The sequence below is a fragment of the Aethalodelphis obliquidens genome, unplaced genomic scaffold, assembly GCF_003676395.1.
Source record: "Aethalodelphis obliquidens isolate GAN/ISIS:26980383/991018 unplaced genomic scaffold, ASM367639v1 scaffold35, whole genome shotgun sequence".
Lineage (NCBI taxonomy): Eukaryota > Metazoa > Chordata > Mammalia > Artiodactyla > Delphinidae > Aethalodelphis > Aethalodelphis obliquidens.
In genome coordinates, this window is record NW_020837979.1 from 6,988,472 (window position 1) to 7,015,748 (window position 27,277).

Genomic DNA, 27,277 nt, shown 5'->3' on the forward strand with positions numbered 1-27,277 from the left:
GGTACTGAGATGTGATGTCCTATGACTACAGAACATGAACTCAGCTCTGTAGAGGAACTATTTTCCTAAATCGAATGAGCATAAACCAGCAACCCCCCCCCCCCCCCCGCAACCTTCTGACCTCTGTGGGCGGCTCGGAAAGGTTCCTTACCACAGCCCACTCGTGTGGCAGCTCTGAGTCACTATCGTAGCACATAGTTTCCTTGGTCCCTGCAGATCGCTGCCCTTTCTCCTTCAAAAGCATAAGTTGGTCCTCATTTGAGATTTCTCCCCTCTCTAGATCCAATGGAAGAAGACATTCTGCAAGTTGTGAAATACTGCACTGATCTAATAGAGGAAAAAGATTTGGAGAAACTGGACCTAGTTATAAAATACATGAAAAGGTAACTATTCGGTGCTTTTACCCAAAGGGTAAAAAAGACAGCACGTCTGTCACCACAGCTACTGGAGGGAGGTGATGAGCGAGCCGTGCCCTTTCTGGCCATCAGTTGCGGTATGGTAACTGCTCTTCAGCATTACTGAAAAGGGAAGCCCTGTATTTTGAATGCCAGAGAAAGAGGTGCCGTAACATTGACTGGGGAGCATAAAACGGTCAAAACGACGAGATTGCTCCTCCTCTCAAGGTTTATAGAGTTTAAACCATAGAAGTACGTTTTTGAGTGTATTTATATAGAGACGTTAAAACCCTTAAACCCTAAATATCAAATATATATGTTAAACAGATTCTTGAAGGAATGGTCTTTCCTGATCGCTCGTCTCTCCTCACCTGCAGGTTGATGCAGCAGTCGGTGGAGTCGGTTTGGAATATGGCATTTGACTTTATTCTAGACAATGTTCAGGTGGTTTTACAGCAAACCTACGGAAGCACATTGAAAGTTACATGAACATTACCAGGGAGCCTGCTGCTCTCCGCTAGCTGTGCCATAAGTGCTTGTGAGGTATTTGCAAAGTGCATGATAGTAACGCTCTGAGTTTTATAATTTTAAATTTCTTTTTAAGCCACGTGTTTTTGTACATTTCTTTTCAATAAGTGCCAAATTTGTCAGTATTGCATGTAAATAACTGTGTTAATTCTTTTACTGTAGCATAGATTCTGTTTACAAAATGTTTGTTTATAAAGTTTTATGGATTTTTACAGTGAAGTGTTTACAGTTGTTTAATAAAGAACTGTATGTATATTTTGTACAGGCTCCTTTTTGTGAATCCTTTAGGAAGCAAATCCTGAACTATTACGGCTGGACCGTTACACGCTTCATGCTAAGCTTTGAAATGCCTGAGGGGGCCCAGACTGGTGTTCTACTTGTTCCAAGCAAGGGTAAAGAAAGCTTCCAAATACTCTGATCACGCCTGACCCAAAGCATGAACACAGGAACATGTTAAGAAAATCTTCTTTACTTCTTCCAAGTGGAGGAATTTACATATTTTTGAATTAGAACACACACACAATTGAAGATTAAGTTTTTCCTGGGAAAAATTATGTCCCCCAGATGGTTTAGAGGTTTTGTCTTTGCCTCTACTGGCCCTTGAGAAACTTCAATCATAATGAAGAATGGTCCAGATTTTCAAATGTATATAAAAGTATTTTTCTATGCTATATGTTATGCCGTAACACTTTAAAAATAGTTTATAATTCTATGCCAGTGAATACTCAGGAACATTTTCTTCCAACACCCCACACTGACTTCATTCAACACTGTGCTATAAATAGGTAGTCAGATATTAGGGATCTGCCAGAAGAATTACTCTGATGCTAATAGATCTCTTACCTCAGGGACCCACTTCCCACATTCTTCAGGAAAACCATAAGAAACTAGCTTCAATCAATCAGACTAATATGAAGAAACCACTATGATGCCTCTGTAACAACTCCATGTTCACACTAAGTCCAAACAGGTAATCAACACCCTATTGATTGATTGTCTCATCAGAAAATGTATGCATGATGGAATTTGCTAGGACAAAACAGACCAAGATGGAGGTATAAGAATTCCTAATGTTCACATGTGCTGGTACACGAGGTACGATAGTTAATAAAAACAGTCTGAGAGAACGAGCTGCACGGGGATGGAGACCCGCAGGAGAGCAGCTACGCTGACACGAAGCCTAGCAGAGCTCGCGGGTCAACGTCTGGGGTCTTTATTGGAGTTCAGAACTGTGCTGATTACAGTGGACTCTCACGACCACACAAGCAGTAAGTAGCAGCCAGTTTTGCTTTACACCGTGGTTTCACACAAAGCAGATAAATACCAGAACGCCTAATCTTCTATCTTAAAAAATTCCTAAGGGCATATGGCAGAAGAACGCATGGGGGGAAAGAAAAAAAAAACCACCACTGTGGGAAGGGTATGCATAAATAAGTATTTCTTACCTCAAAAAAGTCCCAAGTATCAGAAAATCTGCAGAAGCTTGGTTAATCAAATACTGCAGTACTGATTTAATCAGTATAAAATTGAAAGAGCTTTAGATCTGTAATAAAAATCCAAATTTGGGGAAGGGCAACCTTTAAAACAGCAGCCAGTAGAGGAGGACTGGGAAAGGCGTGGACGAGTGCGCAGGCACGCCGGAGCTGTGGGGACGTGTAATCGACCACTGTCAAACCAGTGTAAGTTTCTTGGTTTCTCATGGAAAACATCTTATACGCCTATTTTTTTTCCTTCTATGCTTAATTAGTTCATCAGTTTTCAGATAGGTCCATTCCATTTTTTGCCTTGTTTTTCTTGGTAGTATCACAACATCATTTTGCATTTATTCCAATTCCTGACCCGTGTGGAAAAATTAGATGATTTCAAATACTTTCTTCAGCTCCACAATAAGCTGCCAGTCACTCTTCTGCATCTCGTCTCTGAACCAGTCTTTGAGGGCGTCGATGGACTGCCTGCTGATCTGTAAGGCCCAAGGCACACAGTGAACAAAACAATGTAACAAGTGCCAAAGAGGAGCATGTGGCCCCGGAGTTTGTTACCAGATCCTGCTCATCACAGATGGAAAGCTCAGGCAGAAACTGCCAAAGCAGAGCCTGCCTGCCTGCATTTTCTGGGAGCAGAATGCCAGCACATCTGTTTGCTGGGGATCCGACCTAGAGTCCTAGCGGGCACTCTGTCAGGAGGCCAGGCTACAGGCCAAGCCCTCAGCTCCTGAGTAAAGGCCATCAGAAGAGCCGACGGCCCCCTTTCTTAAAAGGGGCCACTTTTGCTGAGTGAGATACTTACCTTACTGACGATAATATCTGTAGCTTCAAAATGTCTTCCGTACATTTTGGGAGATTCACCAGGGATGGGTTCTATTTTGACACAGACTTCCTGTCCTTTTTTTGCAACATCCACTTGTTTATGGTTTACTTCAATACTTGTTACTATTCCAATGTCAACAAACTGTAAAGTAATAACAGAAACTACGATGTGGGCAGAGGAATCGTGGCAGTCACAGGCGCCCAAACTGGACAGCTGATGTAACTGGAGCGAATGAGCCAGCTGCAGAGCCTGGGCCCTGTGCCCCTCTATCACCTTGGTCTCTGGGTCTCTCCGCAGTGTGATTTTTCTCACTGGAGAACTGGGGGTGATACCACCCCACCCCGTCTGCCTTCACAAGATGGCTGTGAGGACAAAAGGAGGTCGCTCGTGTGCTTTGGGACACGTGGAAAGTGCTCTGTCCATCCGACGTGTTTCCACCCTGCCCTTCCACATGACAGCTCCCAGAGTAAGAGAGGCCAGCAGGCACACAAGTTCTGAGTCAGAAATGAGCTTGGGGTGATGGGGATGCAGGCAGAGAGGCAGGGACCCGTTGCGTGTGCCCCGGCGGCCATGCTGAGAACTCTGCTGCTCATTCTGAGGATGCGACCTGACCTCAGTCACAGTCTGGGGAAGGCAACAACAACAACATCCCACTCTGCTGCCTGGGCAGCGAGAGTAAAAACAGGTAACCTGGTTTGGCCGAAGCCACACAGGAGATAACTGCTGTCACTAAGTGTCCTAGCTTAGCCACTGGCAGAGAAGCATGACTCCTAGAAGCAGTGAGTCACAGCACTCGGAGGACGTCAGGTGCCGTCTCCCACTAAAGGAACCAAGTCGGGGGCAGGGAAAGTCCTAGATGAGCCTGGAGCACCTTACTGCACCACAAAGGAACAAAGGGCCCCAAGTGCTATGTGCAAGGACACAAGGCAGCTTGAACGGGCTCCCAGTGACCAAACGCTGGATAACGGGGGTCTCAAAAAAAAACCCGGCGTGTTTCAGATACCTAATGAAAAGGCCGGGGTGGGGGATGGTTCTTTACAGCAGCGTGTGGGAAGGGGGATCACAATACTGCCACCATCCATGTCATAACTACTCAGGCGAGGACTGTCAGTGGTGGTTAAAGCCGCTGGGAAGCTCACAGGGACTCTCAGTGCTCCAGGTGACTGAGCCAGTACAGCGGGCGAGGATCTGTCTCTGATGGCGATGCTGAGCTAACAGCACCTTCTCTGATCACCCAGGTTTGCACTGCGACAGTGACAACCCGTGTGACAATTCAGAGGCACGTAGGAGCACCTGTGTGTACAGTATCCTTCCCAATCATTCTAACTTGCATCTAGTCACAAGGGAACAACCAGACAAATCCAAGCTGAGAAATCATCTGTGGAACTGCTGTTCTGGACTCTTCTTTAAAAAGAATGGCAGACCGTTCATCGTTGAGACTAAAACACTAATAACCAAATGCAGTGCACCTCGAAGGAGCCCTGGGCCAGGTCAGCAAGCAGCGTTACTAAAGACATTTGGGACAATTGGTAAAAAGTGAATGTGAACTGTGAACTGTGAACTACAGGATTTTATGGAATTAATGTTATTTTCTCTTAGCTATGATGCTAGAGGAAAGACATGAGTGTCCATTATACTATTTTTTAAGCTTTCCCCAGACTCAAAACACCAAAAACTTTTGAAGGGCAATAATTCTGCAACTTTCACTACCTGAAGCACTGACACCAGGTGCTTGAGAATCAACACTGATTAAGGAACACTGATACTGAATTTGTATAAATTACAGGAGGTGACAAGCTCTGCTTGATTTCAGTTTTTTATCACTCTTGACTCCCAGAACTGCTTTAAGAGATGACACACTTTCTAAAAAGTACAACCAGAACTTACATTTTTGCTAGGCACGCACATGGGTGTCCCCTGCTTCACCTGGCCTGCTTCCACAGTCACGCCCATCACTATCGGATCTCGAGAATTGAAAATAAACTGAGGCAGAATTTTTATCTTGCAGGGAAATACTGCTATGTGCCTAAAAGGAAAAAAGAAAACCCAAGAATTTTTAAGCTTACAAAATCACTTCGAAGCATAAAAAAGCAAATGCAGGTGAATATGAGGCTGCTTCTCCCCTCAGCTGAGGGCAGCAGGAAGGCCACACATCGGCGCTCAGGGGTCCCTAGGGTGCTGCATCCTCTCTTCATCCTCCTCCCTCCCCTCAAAGCAGCTGCATCACAGGAGCACGCTGGGCCCAGACCAAAGGCTGAGCCCCGCCCCTGAAGATGGAGCTTGAGTGCCTCGGTGGAATCCACCATCAGGTGTGTCCTGGGGCCCGTGTGAGGCCTATTCTGAGGACCACACTGGTATCAAACCACATCCTCCTTTTCTCTACCACGTTCCCAAATCAGTTGATCCAAAAGGACACTATTTCTGTGCTTATGAAGCATATGCTTAGAATGCTTTAATGGTTTGTAGCATTTTCTTAATCAAACTTCAGTCTTTCCCTTTCAGGTTTCATGATCTAAAGTGAGCACACCTCAATCTAAATCCCAGTATTTACCAGTCTGCTTTTAAAATGCACCTCAGACTGAGCCGTCCCTCCCTCTGGTCACGCTGGTCTGAGCCTCCACCACGTCCTGCCTGGACTACGGGGGCCTCCTGACAGGCTCTAACCAGCAGCCCCCTAAACCCCGCCTGTGGCCTACGGGGTCCTACAGGATATGGGTGCTGCCAACTTCTCTACCGCAGCTCCTGCCACCCTCCCCGAGGGTCACTGTGGCTGCCTCCACCTCTGAACACGGCCCTGCTGGCCGGCGTTGTCCTTCCACCTGACACCTCCCGGGTGTCTGGGCGGCTCGCTTCACTCTCCCCAGCTGAGCTGCCTCCCCACCACACTATTAACCACAGCTCTCCTCGCCTTATCTAGGCCCTGCCCTGCTTCATCCTGCGCTTATCCCAACTTCTCATGTGTTCTTCACTTGTCTTCCCCTAAGCTCCGAGAGGCAGGGACCTGGTCAGGTCCATTGACAAGGACTCCCCAGCACCACAGGCTCTGTCAGGTTTGCTCGAGGAATGACACCTGGCAAGGAATGCCTCGCCTCCTTTCTCTTTCTAATTTTCCACACTCTCACGGTGTTACCTCCATTCCATGCAACCCCAGATGAGGAACTCCAGGCAAGATAAAGTCCCCAGATGTAGCAACTACTCACCCATTAACGCAACCTAGGTCTGCCAAGTTAAAATTAAAAACTAAGCAGAAATGTTACAGAGAGGATTCGTTCACACACTGCTAGAGTGTCTCAGGTGGGCCAAATCTGTGGCGTATAACACACCACCTGAGGATGCAGCTTCTGGGAGAGGAGCAAGTGCCATGCTTCTGTTGTCTACACACCTGGCTGGTATTTGGAAATCCTCAAATAATCAACTTTATTACCAAAGATCCAAAGTAGGTAAAAATCACCAACTTACTTAAATTCTTCTTGTTTCTGTTTCTTGTAGTCTTGTCTATATTTCGTAAAGGCATCAAATAAATGATAAATAATTTCTGCACTAAAAATTCTAACTCCTAAACCGTCAGCCATTTCTTGCGCATCCCGTTCAATTCTCACATCAAAGGCCAAAATTACTGCATACCTAAAAGGTTAAAACACATCAAAGATCATTCAATGAAACACAGACCATGTCATAACAGTTCTACTAAAATAAAATAGATAGGCAACATAAAAGCCTTTACAGCAGAAGAGAAATTACTTACTGAGGATCATGTTCCAACATCACCGAAGCCTTCATAACATCTTTTTTATGGACTGGACCAATGTTAATTCCTGCATACTGTAAAAAGGGAGTTTCCTAGTTTAACTGCCTGTGTTGGGTAACAGGAACAGCGCCATAAACTATGCCGACCACTGACTCTCGTGGAGTCGGGTACCATTACTTACGGGCACTTCTGATGTTTTCAGAAATTCAAGTAGAGCTTCCAAAGATCCCAGTGTAGATGCCTGGACATAGACTCCTTTCTCTTCTAATTTGATAGCATTTAGTGTCTGCTTTAACTCATGGATCAGTTCATCCTTGAAAAAAGATTACATTTGACAAGGTTATAAATACACCTCTATCTCAGCAGCCTAGAATTAAACTGTTCCTGTTTTTGATTAGGTGTTCATCTGAAAATAAGAAACCAAGGCTTAGGACGGGCAAGGCATGGCAGAACCTGTACGGGAAAGGAAGGAGAGATTTGGCGGCCATAACTGAGCTGTATCCCACTTCACCTCTGTCTATGTTAGGTTTACTAATGTCGAAATATGTTTAACCTCTGCACCACTTGGCAGAGTAGATGGGTGAATGAAATGACGTGATAAATAAGAATCTTCTAAATTTAAATAGTACTACATGAATGTAATATGTTACAGTAGCCCAAAGGTGTTTAATGATGAAATACCCTAATCTCAGCAGCCCTTTACTCCATCATCACTCCTTTGAAGGTGAAGAGATTTTGACCAGAAATAAGTAAAACAACCATGTCGATGCCATTAAAGATGTACAAGTCCACCCATACTCAAGACTGGCCACAGGGATGCCTGCCCTGTTCTCATAGGCCCTAAGGGGGCCGATTCCCTGGCGACAGTGACTGGTTGCTGCCTAAAGAATAATGGTCCCAGCATAGGACAAGAGCCATGTGCTGGGAACAGTGGTATCTTCTCTTTGGCAAGAGAATAAATATGTCTCAATGTTTGCTTTTGTGAAACTCCGCTGGGCTCATGTGTGCCATCTGTTCCTGAAAATAGGCAAACAGGCTTTAAAATGACTCCTAAAACCTAGTAAGAGATTATTTTAGTTCCATCTACATAGCTGAGTATCTTTAAAAAAAAAAAAAAGGAATTAGCTTCTGGTTCATTTTTTATTTAAATAAAATGTTCTAACTTGAATATATATAAATTATCATTTATTCATTGATTTCAGGGTTAATTTCTATCATTTCTTTCTATTTACATTTGTCTTCATTGTTCTTTTTCCAGTTTCTTAAGATGCTAATTCATGATTATACAAAGTGAAATAATTTAAAAGCATCAACTGTTTGTTAAGAGACCACCAGGTAAGTCTTCCCAAAGACAAAGATGCCCATTTTATTCATCATTCTTAGCGTGTGCTCTACTGACACAAGGTACAACTCAAAACAGCTTTGGAGGAAAAAAAATAACTTACTTTAAGAACTGGGATTTCATCTTCTTTATAAGCCACAAGGAGGGGTAAACCAGCCAATGTTTTTTCCAGGTCTTTTCCAAGAATCTTTACCCCCTGAGCTGCTTCTACTTCTTTATGCTTTTCATATTGGTTCTACAGAGATCAAAACATTTGTTATCACGTTTATTTGAAAAGTGGTTAGTGGTAGAAGACGATGTAAGACGATACTGTCATGACCTTGGGACAGGGCAAGATTTCTTTAAACTAGATACAAAAAGCAGTAAGTGCAAATGGAAGACTGATAAATTCAACATTAAAGTTAAATAATTCTGTTTCTCAAGCTACTACAGAATGAGTAAAAAGACAAGTCACAGAACAGAAGGTGCATACAAACCAGTAACATACTAGTAACTAGCTACCAGTGTAGAACGAAAACAATGTACTTTTGATTTTTATGAGAAACTTAGTTGGTAAACAAGGACTTTCACACATCTCTACTCTGATGGATGGTCCCTCCTGTATGAAGACACCTACAATAAAACCAGTGAAGGGTGTGTGTTGTGTATTAAGCCAGGTGGCTCTTGAAGTGAGGAAACAACCTCAGTAGAATTTTTAAACACTGTGCAAGTCCACACGTGCCAACGCTTACCACCCTGACTTACCTTTACTCTTAACTCCTTCATAGGAGGAGGTAATAGGAGGCCTCGAATCTGAGTGACAATGGGCCCTTCTACTCCGGGAACAATAATTGTATCTCCTTCCTTTAAACGCCCGTTGATCAATATTACATCTATAGTGGTGCCCATCCCTGGGAGAGCCTTAACCTAAGAGACATTTATTGCAAAGGGAGTGAAATATAGGCTACAATGCACCATGTTGAGATTAAATCTAAATTAGTAGACATCCCCACCCAAGAACCCTATTTGGGGGTTGGTGGGGGGAGGAATAAACTGAAAAGCTGACAGTACCTCCATCACCTGTGCTCTCAGCTCTTCACAGTGTGCAAGTCTCTTATTCAACATGGTCTGAGTTAACTCGACAAGAAGGTAGATCAGACTTCCCATGCCATCACCAGTATGTGCAGAGGTAGGTACCAAGGACACAAAAGTGCGGGGATCTTTATTCTCATAAAACAAAGCTGCGTTCAACCCCTAGAGACATAAAAAGCAAAGTCATTCCCACAGGCCGAGTGGTGGAAGGAGGTGTCCAGAACAGAAATGACTAACTAGAAGCTGGATGAATAATGGCTCTTCATTCTGAAAAATCCTCAAAAACACTTAGATCATGTATATCCTGGAGGTATTAACCATATCGCAGAAAAGTAGTTTCTTTCCAAGTCAATTTGGTTTTTCAAAGTTAAACATTCAGACTACAAAGAGAGGTCTTGAAATAAAGATTTTAAAAGGAAAAGGGAGAAGGGAAAAGAATGAAAATGCTAATTGCCATTAATAGGGGAACAGAACCAGTATTAATGAAAATAGTGACTTAATTATAAAGACAATGTAAAAGAAGAAAAAATATTCTATGATATAGTCTCTTCGTAAAGAAGGGAAAGCTTTCTTACCTGCTGTGCAAATTCCACAATAATAGCCTTTGCTCGCTCCTCAAATTCATCTCTTGTATTCTTTTTCTGCTTCTTTAAAGTAGCAGCCACATCACAGTCGGGGCTCTTTTTCCAATCATACAACCTATCAATCTGGAAAAGTATTTTTCGTAAGAAACATCTCTAAAGCATTCACAACACTCAGGAAGTTAATTAAGGTTAATTTAAAAGCTCCAGAAAATTCCAAATGCATATCACACATATCTGGAAGAGTATTACTTTCATTGCACCAAAAGCCCCTCAGTCTGCTCAACCGCACCCCCTCTTAAATGTGAAGTGCCACACTGCCTACCAGCCTCCAGCCAGTTCATGGGAGGCTGCCATTTCCTGCAAAAGATGAAAAACTAGAATTATCCTGGGAACATTAACATATGTTGGAATTCCAAAATGGTTATGTTAAGTAGTATGCAGGAAAAAGGATTAATTACAGCCAAGTACCATCACCAGGAAAATGACATGAAAAATATAGAAAATAATCTATTTTCCTTCACTTTTCAAAAGATGATAAATGGGTATAAAGAAGATTATTTAAGAGTAAAAACAAACAAAAAGGCATAATATATTGGCTCATTCTAGGGTGATAATATAAAAAAGCAGACCAATCTGATTGCTATCAAAAAGGAAAATCAGTAAGTAGAAATAGACCCAGAAATGACAATGATGGTATATAATTAGCATACAAGGGCCTTAAAATAGTTATTATAAATATATTCAATGACTTTAAAGGAAAAACATGTAACTTGTAGAGCTAAAATATATATATATATATATATATATATATATATATATAAAAAATATGAAATGAAAAAAAATAAATCACTGGATGAGCTGAAGCAAATTACATATTGCCAAAGATCAGCAACCTTGAAGATAAAGCAAATAAAAACTATCCCAACCAAAGCAGGTAGAGAAAAAAGGATGGAGAAAAGAAAAACCTTCAGTCACTATGAGACAATATTAAGAGAAGTAAAGTCCTAGAATTCTATCAAACACTTAAACAAGGAAAGAGTAAGAAAAGAGAGCAGAAAAATAACTGCACAAGTAATGACCAAGAACTTTCTAAGAAAGTCAAACTCAAGTGGGATAAATATAAAGAAAACTATTATATAATCTCACTGACAAAACTCTTAAAGAAAAAGTCTTTTTAAAAGCAATCAAAAAATCCCACATTACATACTGGGGAACAAAGAATGAGTAGAGATAAAAGCCAGAAAATGAAGATGATGAAGGAAAAAAATATTTTTTAAACCTAGAATTCTATATCAAGTAAAACTATTCAGAAAATATTTTGACCTAAATGATAAATAAAAACACAGTATGTCTAAGCAGTGCTTTTAAGCATACCTTTAAATGCTTACATTAGAAAAGAAAAAAATATCTGAAATCAAATCATCTAAGCTTCCATCTTAAGAAACTGGTAAAAGAACAATGAAGACAAATGTAAGTAGAAAGAAATGATAGAAATTAACCCTGAAATCAATGAAATACAAAACAAACTAGAGAATATCAATAAAACCAAAAGCTGGTTCTTTGAAAGACACAAATTTCTACACAAATTTCTATACTGACAAAAGTAAAAAGCCTAAATAACCTAAACTTAGCTTAAATTCCATGCTGATGGTGCTTTACTAGTGAATCCTATCAAACACTTAAAGAATAATTATCATTTCTACACAAACCCTTTCAGAAAACAGAGGAGGAAATACTTCTCAACTCATCTTAGGAGGCCATTACTCTAATAGCAAAACCAGACAAAAGATATTAAAAGAAATCTACATACCAAAATCACTCATGAAAATCTCCCCCCCAAAATTAGCAAATCAAACCCAGCAATATATGAAAAATATATCATGACCAAGTGGAATTTGTTCCAGTAACGCAAGGTTGGTTTAACATTTAAAAAATCAATAGTAAAGAACAAATGGTGCTGGAACAACTGGACGTCCACAGGCAAAACACTGAATACAGACACAGACCTTACACCCTTCACAAAAAAATTAACTCAGAATCGATCACCTAAGTGTAAAACACCAAACTCTAAAACTCCTAGAAGATAACAGGAGAAAACCCAGATGACTTTGGCCACAGTGATGACTACGGAGATACAACACCAAAGGCATGATCCATGAAAGAACTGATGAGCTGGACTTAATTAAAATTAAAAACTTCTGTGAAAGAGAGTCAAGAGAGTGACATTACAAAGCACAGACTAGAAGAAAATATTGGCAAAAAACCACATCTGGATAAAGGAATGGTATGTAAAGTATACAAATAACTCTCAAAATTCAACAGTAAGTAAACTAAGAATCCAATTTGAAAATGGGCCAAAATACTTAACAAAAAACACCTCACCAAAAAAGATATAAAGATGGCAAATACATACATGAAAAGATGTTTCGCACCTTTTGTCACCAGGAAGATACGAATTAAAACAAGATACCACTACACACCTATCAGAATGGCCAAAATCCTAAAGCACTTACAATAGCAAATGCTGGTGAGGATGTGGAGTGACGGGAACCCTCATGCACGACCGGAGGAAATACAACATGGTGCAGCCACTTTGGAAGACAGTTTGGCAGTTTCTTACAAAACTAAACATTCTTACCATACGGCCCAGCCATCGTGCTCGTTATTTACCCAGGAGTTGAAAACTTATGTGCACACAAAAGTCTACAGCAGCTTTATTCATAATTGTCAAGACTTGGAAACAACTAAGACATCCTTCAGTGGGTGAATGGATAAACAGGTTCATCTAGACAATGGGATTACCACTCAGTGCTAAAAGAAACGAACTATCAAGCCACAAAAAGACACGGAAGAAACTTTAATCCATATTACTAAGTGAAAGAAGATAATCTGAAAAGGCTACATACATACTGTAGGATTCCAACTATATGACTACTCTGGAAAGGGCAAAACTATGGAGACAGTAGAAAAATCAGTGGTTGCCAGTGGGTAGGAGGTGGGGGGATGAATAGGCAGAGCACAGAGGATTTTTAGGGCAGTGAAAAGGCTGTATAATTCTATAATGGTGGATACATATTATGATACATTTGTCCAAACCCACAGGATGCACCACACCAACAGTAAATTCTAAGGTAAACTACGGGTTCATCAATTGTAGCAAATGTACCACTTGGGTGGGTATATTGATAATGGGAAAAGCTATGAGTGTGGGGGGGGGGCGGGGGATATATCAGAAATCTCTGTACTTTCCCCTTAATTTCTCTGTGAATTTAAACCTGCTCTAAAAAATGACATGTTTTTTAAATAGCAACAAACTTCTCACACCCTCAACAACATGGATGAAGTCACAGAAGCATAATGTTAAATGTAAAAAGCCAGACACAAAAGAACATATTCTGTCAAATTTGATTTACATGAAGTTCAAGAAACAAGCAAAACTAACCCATGGGCACAAAATTTGGAACAGTGGTTGCTATGAGGGGCTGGGGATTGACTGGAATGGGGCATATTGGTACTTCTCGGGTGATGCAAAGTCTGATGTCTTAATTTGGGCTGTGTAACAAGGATGTATATACATTTATCAAAACTCAATTTCACACTTAAGTTCTGTGCATTTCACTGTATATAAATTTTACCTCAATTTTAAAAATAAGGATATAGCAAATTTACAGAAAGCATAAAAATATTTATGTCACAGCTTTTCCACCTGGTAATAATAATTAACCTGTTTTGAACCCTTACTTTGATCAGATACTAGTCTTAACACTTGACATGTTTTATCGCCTCTAATTCTTACAAAAATCCAGTAATGCTCTGTTTTGCAGGCAAAAAGGGGCTAATTAAGGACCCTCTTTATACAGTTTGAAGTGCCAAAGCCAGGATATGAACCCAAGATTCAAACCCTGGAAGCCAAGCTCTTAACCACTGTCCCACTCTGCTAACTCAGAGCTCCTAGGATGTAGTTTCTCTGGAGACAATAACGAAACTAGAAAGAGCAAGTGACTAAGGTAGTGCCTGCAGAGGAAGAGCAGACTGAGATCCTGTTAGACTGTCATCTTCACTAGAAACGTTCTAGGAATGAAGAGCAAATGGAGATTTCCAAGATACAACGAAGACTGCAATCTTAGGGTCACCGTGCCTGCTTAATCCAGATTTGCCCACCACTGGCAAATCCACACTCAAGTCAGAGGTCAAAAGCATAGGCCTGTAGAGAACTCCTAAGGGAGGATGTGTCTGCGTTTGAACAAAGTAACTATAACTTTAGAAAATAAATGAAGATTCGAAAATGACCTTCATAAATTAGAGAAACTGGATTAAACACAAACAGTTAAACTCCTAGAAGAAAGCAAAATTAACAAAATGAAGTGGAAGGAAATGGTCTACTAGGTGTGTACACTGTATAATAAAAGACTCGGAAACTTATAAGCTCAAACTGAATTAAAGCAACCCATGAAATCTTCTCTCTCCAAAGTTAATACAACAGTTGGAAGTAATACATGCCAAGTGCCCATTACCTACTAGGCACTCAGTAAATTCTTGTTATTGCTATTTAACAGGATTCATGACTTAGAAAAGAGAGAAAACAACCCTATCTCTGCAACTGGTACAGATCAGAGCTTAATGAGAATTGTCATCTCTCCTTTAAAAAAAAAGTGACAAACTTAGAAAGGGTTCAGTTTACAAAGGTCTTCTAGTGAAGCTGTGGCTGGGAAGAAGGCTTAGTGGTCAGTCTCCTCTAGATTTGTCCAAACCCACAGAGTATACAACACCAAGAGTGAACCCCAATGAAAACGATGAACTCTGGGTGATAATGATGTGTCCAAAGGAGGTTCATCAGTTGTAACAAATGCACCTCTTTGGTGGAGGACACTGGGAACGGAGGGGGTTGTGCGTGTGTGAAGACAGGGGTATACCGGAAATCTGTACCTTCCCCTCAGTTTTGCTGTGAACCTTAAAGTGCTCTAAAAACAATAAAGTCCTGATAACAAAAAGTAAAGCCCCTCACCCCCACAGCAACAGCAATTCAGGCTGTTACCGAATAAAGGAGAAAAACCACATAAGCATATCAAGAGATGCAGAATGAGCATCTGACAAAAATCAACAACCATTCCAGACTTAAAAGAAAAAACAATACTAAGCAACCTAGGAATAGAAGGGAAATTCCTCAGTTTAATAAAGTGCATTTACATCTGACATCATACTTAATGGTAAGTATGGAGAAGAAACAAGGATGTCTGTCACCACTTTTATTCGACATTGTTCTAGAAGGTCTAGTTAGTGCAATAAGGAAGAAAAACATTTATAAATTGATAAAGGATACAGATAAAGGAAAAAGTGTAACAGTTTTTATTTGCAGATAACATAATCACGTATATAGAAACTCCCACCCGAGCTACAAAAGCTACTAGGCCTAATCAGTGAATTTAAAAGGTCACAAGATAATAAAACTGGAGCATATTGTCAAGACAAAGTAAAGTAAAGTAAATGTAGAGACAGACATCATGTTCACTGATTGGAAGGCTCAATTTTGTTAAAATGTCCATTCTCCCAGAATTTATCTACAAATACAACCCCAATAAAAATCCCGGAGGGAAGAAACTAACAAGCTGATTCTAAACTTTATATGGAAATTCAAGGACCCTGAAATAACCAAAACAATTTTGAAAAATAAAAAGTTGAAGAACTTAACCACCACCTGCTTTCATGACGTTATTATGAATCTGCAATAATCAAGACAGGGTAGCAGTGGCACAAGGACAGACATATAGGTCAATGGAAGAGAAGAGAAATACTAAGAACAAACATGTACCTACATGGTCAATTAATTTTCAACAAAGACTGCAAAGTAATTCAATGGGGAAAAGAATAATCTTTTCACAAGGGGTTTTTGAAGTAGATATACATTTGGAAAAAAGTTAACCTTGACCCTACCTTACACCATGCACAAAACTAACTTAAAAACATCATAGATCTAAATGCTGAATATCTAGAAACACTGGAGAAATTTTTCATGAACTTGGGGTGGGAAAAGATTACTTATATAGAACACAAGCGACAAATTATAAAAAAAAATAATTTCTCATAAATTGATTTTGCTAAAATTAGAAGTTTCTGCTGCTCTTCCAAAAACCTCATTAAGAAAATGAAAAACTAAGTCCTTGACTATAAGAATATATCTGCAATACACATAACTGACAAAGGACTTCTATTGACAATATAAAGAACTCTTAAAACTGAATTAAGACAACTAACAATCGAATAAAAATGAGCAAAGGATTTTGAATAGATACTTCAGAGAGACAGAGATGGAACAAGTACATGAAAAGATGTTTGATGCCATTAGTCATCATGGGAATGCAAATGAAACCAGTATACTTTGGCACTACACACTCATTAGAATGGCTACAGGTAGGGTTAAGTGTCGGCAATAATGTGCAGAAACTGGAACTCTTCCAAATTGTGGGTTAAAAAATGTAAAATGGTACAATCTCTTTGGGAAAATGTGTCATTTTCTCATAAAGTTGAACATATACCTACCATATGACCCAGCAATTCTATTCCTAAATATTTACTAAAAGTAAAGGAAAATAAACGTCTACACAAAGACTTGTGTAAAAATGTTTATAGCTGCTTCACTAATAACCTAAAATTGTAATCAATCCAAGAATCCTTCAACAGGTAAATGGATCAAGTGTTAAGATGTATTAGCCAGATGATGAAATATTACTGAATAATAAAAAGGAACAACCTATGACCTATGCAACAACACGGATAAATTTATATTAACATGAGTAGTGAAAAATGCCAGACTCAAAAGATTATACACTGTATAATTCCATTAATATGAAATTATAAAACAGGCAAAACTAGTCTATGGCAGCAGAAAGAAGGCTGGTGTGTTTCGGGGTGCAGAAGGGGCACACTGACTGTAAAAGAACATGAGGGAGCATTCTGGGAATATGGAGGTAAGTCTATATTCTGAATGACGGTGGTTAAATGTGCGTATAATTTTGTCAACATACATTGAACTGTACACTTAGTGTTAAGTGCATTTTCTTACATGAAAGTTATACTACATTTTTTTAACCACAAAAAAATAAGAAGCATATTTTCACAACTTAATTTTTCAGAAGGAGAGCTTACCTTATTGAGTGCAACAATGAAGGGACATTTTTTAGATTTCAAAAGGTTGATAGATTCAATTGTCTGGGGCTCCAAACCGTGCATAATATCAACAACTAAAATGGCAATATCACAAAGAGAGCTTCCTCTGTTTCTCAGATTACTGTTGGAAAAGAAAAAGATGTATAAATAGAAATCTTGCAATTAATACTTTTATTTTAAAAACTTAAAATTTTAATTTCTTTGTAAAACCTAAACAAAAAAGAACAAAATGAAGTACATGCATTAAATTCAAGTGCCATTAGCCCTTAACTTGCCAAATGCTTATCTGACAGTGAATTGACATCAGTTGGAATGACTTAGTTCCAGAAGTTACTCCATTATTTCTGCCAATTTTACTGACCAAGTTTTTTGCGCTAAGGAACATAGCCAAGAGGTAACAGGACAAAATTCCACCTGTAATGGGTTTCATAGGAGATAGACCAGGTATGTATTAGGATTTGCTCTTTCAAAGTGGAAAAGACTTCTCTCTACAAAAAACAAGTATCCAAATAAAGTACTACTAAATCAGTGAGGCACAGATGAGGATTGGCAGTTACAGGGAGCACAGACCTCAAAACAGTACCCCAAGACTAGCAATTAGTTAGAACTCCTCACTCACTGAACTTTGAGACTTAATGGTTTCAAGCAGTTTGCCTGATGACAAAAGACACAAATCATTCTTACCTGAAAGACTCATGCCCCGGAGTGTCAATAATCAGCATTCCTGGAATCCGTAAATTCTCTCTATTAAACTAGAAAAGGTGGGGGAAAGTGGAGAGCTTAACAAAGCCAAAACAATGAAAGCTTCTTTACAAAACAATTATTCTGCCATGAAAACTTCAACATCACTTCCTTTTCCAAATGAACTGTTTTAAAACTGTTTCAACCAGCAAAGCACAACAGTTAATATTTTCATTAATATCAAAAGGAATTTTTCAGAAAAAAAACTGAAATGAGAAAATATTCCCCTTGTTAAAGTTATATAACTGATGTAGTCTAAATCTGGACAGATTATTAGTAAGTTACATAGTAAGTGACAAATGACAGAGTAGTCATCCGAGAGTGATTATTTATAAAAAGCTGACACAGAAGAAGAGGTTCTCCGTATCTGGAAAATGTATCCGGTCCAATTTTAAAGCAATTCTAAACTCTGAAAAATATCTCAAAGCATGTTTTAAAGAAAATTTACCACATCAACTTAAAATATTAAAGAATAAGTTCATACCCTGGTTTATTCAAATACTATCCTCAACACTTGATTTTCTGGACAAAAGCACACAAATGAATGGAAACAACATTACAACAAGCCAGATATGGACGTCCTCCTTTAATCTAAAGAGTAGCACTGACCAACAAATCTCTCTCACACATACACACACAAAACTTTTTTCTTTGCTTATCTATACTTTTGTCAATCTTCAAATGATTTTCCAAAATCTTATCCAGGGATCTAGGTCAAAATGATTCAAATGCAAAACATTTCAATTTTGCATTCTGGTGGTCTTAGATCAAAATTCACCATAATTATTTCCACTTCGCTGTCTGGAATACAAACAACATAATGACAATTGCCATATAAAGGTTATCCTGAGAACTTTCATACAGGCCTAATAAAAATCATGCTTTTTAACTATGTGCTAAAATAACACCAGATTTAGAGTCTGGAAACTGGTGGAATAAGCTGTTATAAACTCCCCAGTGACTAGCACAGAAAAGTAACAGATAGAAACAACCAAAATAAAATTTAAATTACAAATTCAGAAAACTGTAGTTCAAGAAAACTGTCCTAAAATAAAGATTTTAAACTACATACTGAAATGGAACACCATGTAACGGGAAAACTGACCCAGAACAACCAAAAGCAAGATGCAAAAAGACTACATAACTTATACGAGGATGAAAACCAGCTTGTAATCAAACTTGCAATGCTTTCTGTCAGAAGAAATTGGAGTAACAGTCAAGATACTTAAGGAAAGAAAATGTGAACCAAAGATTTTACATGTAGCCAACTAACTTTCCAGGATGAAGACCACAAAGTAACTCTTAAATATTTAAAAAACTCAAGTAATATTATTCCCATTACTCCTTCTTCAGCAATCTACCAGAAAACAAGCTGCATAAAACAATTTCAAACACACAAAACAAAAACTGAGTGATAAGCTCACAGACCCTTTCTATACACAGAACTGAGACTAAATAAGGAATGAAGAGAGATACCAGCATGTAATAACGTGCTATGTGTTACATCAGACAGCACGATGTAACCAAACACAAATAAGACTACTAGAACCTGTATCAAAAAGACTCAGAAGCCAATCACTGGGCAAAGATGGAACTATCTCAGCACAACAATAACTGAAATGGATTAAAACACGGTAAATAGGGACTTCCCTGGTTGGGCAGTGGTTAAGGATCTGCCTGCCAATGCAGGGAGCACAGGTTCAAGCCCTGGTCCAGGAAGATCCCACAAGCCGTGGAGCAACTAAGCCTGTGCACCACAACTACTGAGCCTGTGCTCTAGAGCCCGCGAGCCACAACTACTGAGCCCGTGCTCCGCAACAAGAGAAGCCACCGCAATGAGAAGCCCATGCACCACAACGAAGAGTAGCCCCCGGCTCGCCGCAACTAGAGAAAGCCCGTGAGTAGCAATGAAGACCCAACAGCCAAAAATAAAAAAAAATAAAAAGGTAAGAAAAAACACAGTAAATATGTTGAAATCCATGAGTTTATAATAATATAATAGCAAACCAAACCAATCACTCTTTATTTTAAGAGCTGGTTAATAAAGGTGAAGGATCAGGCATTTATTCTGCCTTTCCTCCACATCCCATCACTCAATGACCAAATAGTAGATGAGGACTCTATAGAAGTAATCAGATGATGGGACTGGAATATCAACATTTAGAGATTACTTCACTTCATAATAGTGACTGCCTCTTGGAGCAGGAGGGAAGGAGGACTCCTACAACATTTAATGGTTTATGTCTTTAAAGATGGCGTGTGTTAATTATGAACGGTGAGCATATGGGTCTGTTATACTATTCTGTTCTTTTTTCTGTGTTTGAAATAATTTATACGTTAATTTTTGTCAGAGATTAAAACACATGAAATACAGTGTACTTACATTTTTAATCATCTTCGTTTGTTCATTAATAGCTTCAAGAGGAACATTGGTGGCACCAATCTGCTGCGTAATACCACCTGCCTCACCATCTTGTACATGCGTGTGACGGAGCTGGGATAAGATGGCAGATTCAGATTCAAATTTCAAAATGCAAAAAGAAGCAAAAGCAATAAGAAAACAGCAGCTTGTAAACAGAACTGCCCATGTGTGCTATGGTTTCTATTAGCTTTTTATAAGGTATCATTCACTTATTCAAAAAGTTATGTATCAATGCACACATTTTCTTACTTTATCTAGAATTTTTGTCTTCCCTGTGTCCACATGTCCAAGTACACAAATAACAGGAGCTCGTAGCTTCTCTGTATTTACGTTTTTACTATGTTCAAGTCTCCGTTTCTAGGAATAAAAAAAAAACCACAAAATTAAATACTATTTCAAACACTCAGTACCATCTTCCTTTAAATTATTTTGCCTTTGCAAGGGAATGCCACAACCTGCATACAGGTTTTGCTGCTTGTTTTGCTGCTTTAACTACATGTAACTGCATTTTACGATGTGAACTTTACAACCTTTGGACAAGGAGACACCTGTTTATAAGAGATTTCTGAGCAGCACTACTAATTATGAATAAGAATGGTGTAAAGTGTTGGCTCAAACTTTCTGAACACTTTTGCACGTGGTTAATTTAATGGAATATAATGAATAGAAAAAGGAATTGATCATTTTGTCACACTTACTATATAGTACAACCTCTAACTTACGTGGAGGTTTACATAGAAAGAGGTATACACTAGCATTCCAACACTTTCATTAGAACTTAAGAATTGTTAAAAATTTTAAAGCAATATATTTCAAAGCTGTATCCAGTGTACAAATGCTATGTCTTTTCAATTAGGACATGGTTACTGCAAGCTTCAGCCTGACACATCCAAATGACACTTCCTACCTTCCTAAGTAACCACTAAGCATGAGAAAGCCTGTCCTTGAACTACAATGTATTTACTGTATCATTTACTTCTAAATACTTCAGCTTTCTGAGAACCAAACAAAACACAAGCTAGCAGTTCCTCTTTAAAATGACAGCCTTTGAAGTACAGTAAAGCTGGCATTCAAGTGAAATAACACTTTTCACAAAAAGTCTGAAGCAATGTCATTTACAAAACTATCACTATTTTCCATCTAAAAAACCGTTTTTCTAAGAACTCTTTCATTTCTACCACGACACTGATTCTTTCTATAGAAACTGTAATGAAAAGACATTTTGGAATGTCAAAAGTGAGACGCAAGTATTTACTAGCGAAGAGTAGTACACAACAGCGTCACAACATGTACGACTCAAAAGCAAACGGGACCTTAGTTAGAACTTGATATGGTTGAAAACTGCCTTTCTCTCCCATACTTGATGAAATGCTGAAATTTTCTGGAGGGCAATGTAGTATATATAGACCACGACTCAGAAATTCTACCTCTAAGTATTTGCTCTGAAGCAATGACAAGTATACAGAGATGTACAGGTGTACAACAGTTTGCTCACTGGAGTATTTATAATAGCAAGAATCAGAACCACTTAATCTTTAGTGGAGGATTTCTTAATGAGTGTTTCCAAAACCCCAGGGCTGATACCTATCTGGTTGCATAGAATCATATAGGTATCCTATCCACAATGGAGAGTCTTACTTAGGAAGTCTGTGGTGAATGTCAGAAAATTATAGTATATAGCAAGGTTTCAGAACCATGAAGTGTGTTATGGACTGAACTGTATCTTTCCCAAATTTATACACTGAAGTCCAAACCCCCAATGTGACTTATTTGGAGATAAGGCCTTTAGGAGGTAATGGAAAGGTTAAATGAGGTCCTAAGGGTGGGGCCCTAATCCAATAGAGCTGGTGTCCTTATAAAAGAAAATCAAAAATCTTTCTCAGCACTTACAGGGGAAAGGCCATGTCAGGACTCAGTAATAAGGTAGTCACCTGCAAGTAAGGAAAAGAGTCCTCACCAGAAAACAGCCCTGCTAGCTCTTGAATCTTGAACTTCTATCCTCAAAAACTGTCAGAAAATAAATTTCTGTCATTTAAGCCTCCCAGTTTGCAGTATTTTTGCAGTATTTTGTTGTGGCAGCCCAAGCAGACGGATACAAAGTTAAATTAGGATCCTTCTATAAAATGGAAGACAACATGGAGCTGTTAAAAGGTGTTGTGAGGCAGGACTTCTTAAAGGATGGAATGAGGAGGCTCAGCAAGTCCTCTCCCTAAAAAGAAAAGATAAAACTAGACAAAATTGTTGAAACAGCCACTTAAAGACTCTAGAAGTTGGCCAACAGCATATGACAAATTGAGAAACATTTAATTCAAGAAAATCTACTGACCATCAGTAAGAGCAACTGTGGAGTTTCAGACTGGAGTTGCTCCATCACACTCCTCTCACTCCCACAGCTCCATGGGGCAGAAGTGATATGAGAGAGGGACAGGGGATTTCACACTGTAGGGCACTGCCAAAACCAGGAGTGACCCCAATGGCAAACAAAAAGATAAAACTAAAATCACAACTAGACTAAGGCCTTGATACTGGTGAGACAAGAGATAACCAGGAAGATCAGTCAGACATTTAACAGGGAGGCTTGTGGAACAAGACTGACAAACCAGGCTTTGATAAGATACTACTAATCTCCGGTGGTCCAGAAGGCTGTGCCCCTTACAAGGTTGTCAGAAGAGACCAAAGAGGTCCTTGGTCCTCTAACAAGAACTTAAAAAATGAAAACAAACAAAAACAAAGAAAACAAAACTGAGAAGAGGCATCAGCAGTTGCATACAATAGAAGCTAAAGACATAACAGAATTAGTCCACCTGATGCACTAGGCAAAAAAACCAAAAAACCCAAACTACCACATTTGTAGGAGCTAACAGAATTCAGAGTGGTCAACAGAAACTACCTCTGAGAGACCCAGATTTTGGACTTATCAGACAAAGACTCAAAAACAGGGAACCATGTTGAAAGAAAAGTGTGATGATGACTCATCAAAAGAGGACATCAATAAATAGAAAAAAAATTATAATTAAAAAAAATAACTTGAACATTTTGGAGTTAAAAAGTTCCGTAACAAATTTAAAAAGTCACTGAAGGGGCTCAACAGTAGCTATAACCTGGCAGAAGAAAGAATCAAAGAACTTAAAGATAGATTAATAGAAATTAAACCGGAATGAAGAAAAATGGACAGAACCCTGAGAGATCTGCAGGATACTCTCAAGTGCACCAGTGGAGTTCCAGAAGGAGAGGAGACAGAGAAATAGGCAGAAAGAATATCTGAGGAAATAATGGCAGAAAATGTTCAAAATTCGACAAAAAACATCAATCTACACATCTAAAAAACTCAATAAACTCCAAGTAGGATAAATACAAAAGATAGCCACACCAAGACACAACCTAGTTAAATTGTTAAAAGCCAAGATCAAAAAGAAAATCTTGACAGCAAGAGAAAAATCACTCCCTGTGTAGAAGGGAACCCAAATAAGAGTAACAGCTTAATTTTAATCATAAGCAATGGAGGCCAGAGGCAATGCGGTAACATATTCAAAGGACTAAACAAGAGAAGAAAATTGTCATGCAAGAATTCCGCATGCAGCAATATTATCTTTAAAAATGAAGGTAAAATAAAGAATTCCCAGACTTAAAAAGACTAAGGAATTCACTGCTAGAAGATTAGCATGATGAGAAATATCACAGAAAGTTTATCAGGGTGAAATGAAGTGACACCAGATGGTAACGAAAAGCCACATGAAGAAAAAAAGGGTGATGGTAAAAGATGATTATATAGGTAAATATAAAACACAGTAAAAATTACCTTTTTCTATTTTCTTCTCTTAAAGGCTGATTTAAAAGATAACTTCAAAAATAATTCTAAAGTTGTATGCTTGATCTTATAACAGATAAAGATGTAACAAATATAACAAAGATCAAAGGCAAGGCGAGGGAGGTACTGGAGCTATACTGTAGCAACAAAATGACACCAGCAGAAACTCAAATTCATAGGAAGAAATAAGGAATACTAGAAACGTTAATATTTAGGCTAATATTAAAGACTATCAATATATTTTTCTCCTTTCTTCTCTGAATTCCTTTAAAAGATGTAAGATCAAATAAGACATTAATAGCACCACTGTTTTATTGGGTTTGTAACATTTATAAACATAATATATGTAACAATAATACATAATATATGTAACAATAATAGCATAAAGGAAGAAGAAAGAAATAGATCTATATTGGAACAAAATCTTTTTTTAACTAGAATTAAGCTACTAATAATAGAAAATAATAAGTTAAGATACATATTGTAATGCCTAGAGTAACCATGAAGAAAATAACTTAAAAAAAGAGAAAGACCCAAGAGACATGCAATATGTAGAAAACAAATAGCAAAATGAGAGAAGAAAATTCCATCACATCTATGACAACTTTTTTCCATTTCCTTTTTCTTTTGCCCCACCAAGTGGCTTATGGGATGTTAGTCCCCCAACCAGGGATTTAACCCAGGCCCTCAGTAGTGAAAGTGCAGAGTCCTAACCACTGGTCCAGTGGGGAATTCCCCATAATAACTTTAAATGTAAATCAATTAAATGCTCTTAAAGGCACATTGTGTGACTGGATAAAACAGCAAGATTAAAGCACATGCTGTCAGCAAGAGACACTTTAGAGTCAAAGACACAGACATAAACTGAAAGCATTAAGACTGAAAAAGACATACCATGCAAATGATAACTATAAGAGATTCATGGCTATGTTAATAACACACAAAAAATGTTATTAGAGACGAGAGACATATCTGTATCCTCAAGAGAATATAACAATTATAACCACATACAAACCTAACAGAGACCCAAAATATATAAAGAAAAAACTGAAAACATTGAGGGGAGAAATAAAATTCAACAATAAATTTGGGAACTTCAATAGCCCACTCTCAATAATGGATAGAAAAACTATACATAAAATGAGCAAATGTATACAAAATTTGAACAGAAGTATCAACAAAACTGACCTAACTAACACCAGACCCACCAACAGCATAATCCACATTCTTCCTAAGTACACAAGAAACATTCTCCAGAAGAGACCATATGCTAGAAGATAAAACAGGTCAATTACTTTAAAATGACAGAAACTATACAAAGTATGTTCTCTGACCACAATGGTCAGAATTTAGAATTAACAGAAGGAAAATAAGGAAAATCCACAAATATTTGTAAATTATAACAATACACTTCTAAATAATGCATGATCAAAGAAGAAATAGTAAAAGTGAGATTAGAAAATCTGAGTTGAATGAAAACCAAAAAAAGTCAAAATTTGTGGGATGCAGCTAAAGCAGTACCTTAGAGGGGAAATCTGTAATTGTAAATGCCTATATGATGTGGAGAAGAAAAGAATGGTCTCAAATCAATTATCTAAGTTGTCACCTTAAGAAATTAGCAAAAGAGGAAACTAAACCCAAAGTAGAAAGAAAATAATAAAGAACAGAATAAAAAATCAACTAAAAAGAGAACAAACAAAAATAAAGAAAAATCAATGAAACCAAAAGTTGGTTTGAGATGCTCAAAAACATGGAAAACCCTTAGCCAGACAGACCAATAAAAAAAAAAAAAAAAAAAGAGGAGACAAAGATCACCAAAATTAGAATCAAGAGGAGACACCACTACTGACCTTACAGAAACTTAAAGGACTGTAAAAGGATGCTATGAACAACTTTATGCTCACAACTTAGATGAAAACCAATAATTAGAAACTCAAAAATTACTGATAATGACTCAAGATGCAAAAGAAAATGACAATACAATAAACTGAATTAGTAATTTTAAAATCCTCCCCCCCAAAATGCTTTATTGATGAATCCCAACAAACATTCAAAACAGGAAATAATATAATCCTTCACAAACTCTTGCAGAAAGTAGAGAAGGATGGAACACTTCCCAACTAATCCTACAAGGTTAATATTAATCTGAAATCAAAGCCAGAGAAACACATCTTAAGATAAGAACGTTACTGATCCATATTCTCATAGGTATAGATCACAAATTCCTCAACAAAATATTACAAACGACATCCAGTACCATATAAAGAGGATTATATACCATGATCAAGTGGGATTTATTCCAGGAATGCAAGGTTGGTTGAATACCAATTAACATAATACATCATATATCAATACAAAAAGGGAAAAACCCATCTCAATAAATATACAAAAAGCATCTATCATCCACTCACCAACAGAAACTCACCACAAACTAGGAAAAAAAGGGAATTTCATCAAACTGACAAAGGACATCTGTGAAAAACCCACTGCTAATATCATAGTTAATGGTGAAAATCTGAACATTTTCCCCCCAAATACTGGGAACAAGGCAAGTATGTCTGTTCTTACCACTTCTATTCAACAATGTATTGGTCTAGCCAGGGAAATAGGGCAAAAAGAGAGAAATAAGCAGCAGTAAGTTTGGAAAGGAAGAATTAAATTGTCTTTGATAGATGACATGACACTGATTACAGAAAGTCCTAAGCAATCCATGAAAAATTACTGGAATAAAAAAATTTCAGTATAGTTGCAGGATACAAAATCAATCTATAAAATCAACTGCACCTTTATACTGACAATGGAAGATTAAATGAAGTGACTCCATTCACAAGAGCATCAAAAACAATAAATATACTTGGCAATAAATTTAACAAAAGAATCATAAATCCTATACTCTGAAAACTACAAAACACTGCTGGATGAAATTTTAAGAGATATAAATAAATGGAGAGACAGCCTATTTCCATGGATTGGAAGATTTAATATTAATAAGATGGTAATTCTCCACAAAATTGATCTACAGATCCAATGCAATCTCTATCAAAGTCTGAGTAGACTTTTTGCAGAAACTGCTGACCCTAAAATCTGTATGGAAAAGCACGTGACCTAGGATAGTCAAAACTATCTGGAAAAGCAAGAATAATGTTGGAAGACTTACATTTCCCAAT

General features: G+C 38.2%; 2 protein-coding genes across 17 annotated transcripts in view; one reads left to right on the plus strand and one right to left on the minus strand.

Annotated features, from left to right (window-relative positions):
• REV1 (REV1 DNA directed polymerase) overlaps positions 1-1,190 on the plus strand; it is an 83,668-nt gene extending 82,478 nt beyond the window's left edge. For 8 of the 9 annotated variants that reach the window (XM_027128834.1, XM_027128829.1, XM_027128831.1 and 5 more), the window contains 2 exons: positions 281-383; positions 773-1,190. In XM_027128834.1, coding sequence (XP_026984635.1) covers positions 281-383; positions 773-884 — 215 coding nt within the window. In that variant the 3' untranslated portion in view covers positions 885-1,190. Of the gene's footprint in view, positions 1-280; positions 384-772 lie in introns of those variants that run through there. The other variant, XR_003437629.1, reaches the window with a different exon arrangement.
• A 186-nt stretch (positions 1,191-1,376) lies between these two features.
• EIF5B (eukaryotic translation initiation factor 5B) overlaps positions 1,377-27,277 on the minus strand; it is a 69,371-nt gene continuing 43,470 nt past the window's right edge. For all 8 annotated transcript variants that reach the window (XM_027128824.1, XM_027128828.1, XM_027128822.1 and 5 more), the window contains 14 exons: positions 20,552-20,659; positions 20,264-20,374; positions 17,824-17,891; positions 17,119-17,260; positions 9,967-10,098; positions 9,371-9,553; positions 9,065-9,226; positions 8,424-8,555; positions 7,160-7,291; positions 6,976-7,052; positions 6,690-6,854; positions 5,118-5,256; positions 3,210-3,371; positions 1,377-2,883 (listed from right to left, as the gene is read on the minus strand). In XM_027128824.1, coding sequence (XP_026984625.1) covers positions 2,776-2,883; positions 3,210-3,371; positions 5,118-5,256; positions 6,690-6,854; positions 6,976-7,052; positions 7,160-7,291; positions 8,424-8,555; positions 9,065-9,226; positions 9,371-9,553; positions 9,967-10,098; positions 17,119-17,260; positions 17,824-17,891; positions 20,264-20,374; positions 20,552-20,659 — 1,821 coding nt within the window. In that variant the 3' untranslated portion in view covers positions 1,377-2,775. The remainder of the gene's footprint in view (positions 2,884-3,209; positions 3,372-5,117; positions 5,257-6,689; positions 6,855-6,975; positions 7,053-7,159; positions 7,292-8,423; positions 8,556-9,064; positions 9,227-9,370; positions 9,554-9,966; positions 10,099-17,118; positions 17,261-17,823; positions 17,892-20,263; positions 20,375-20,551; positions 20,660-27,277) is intronic.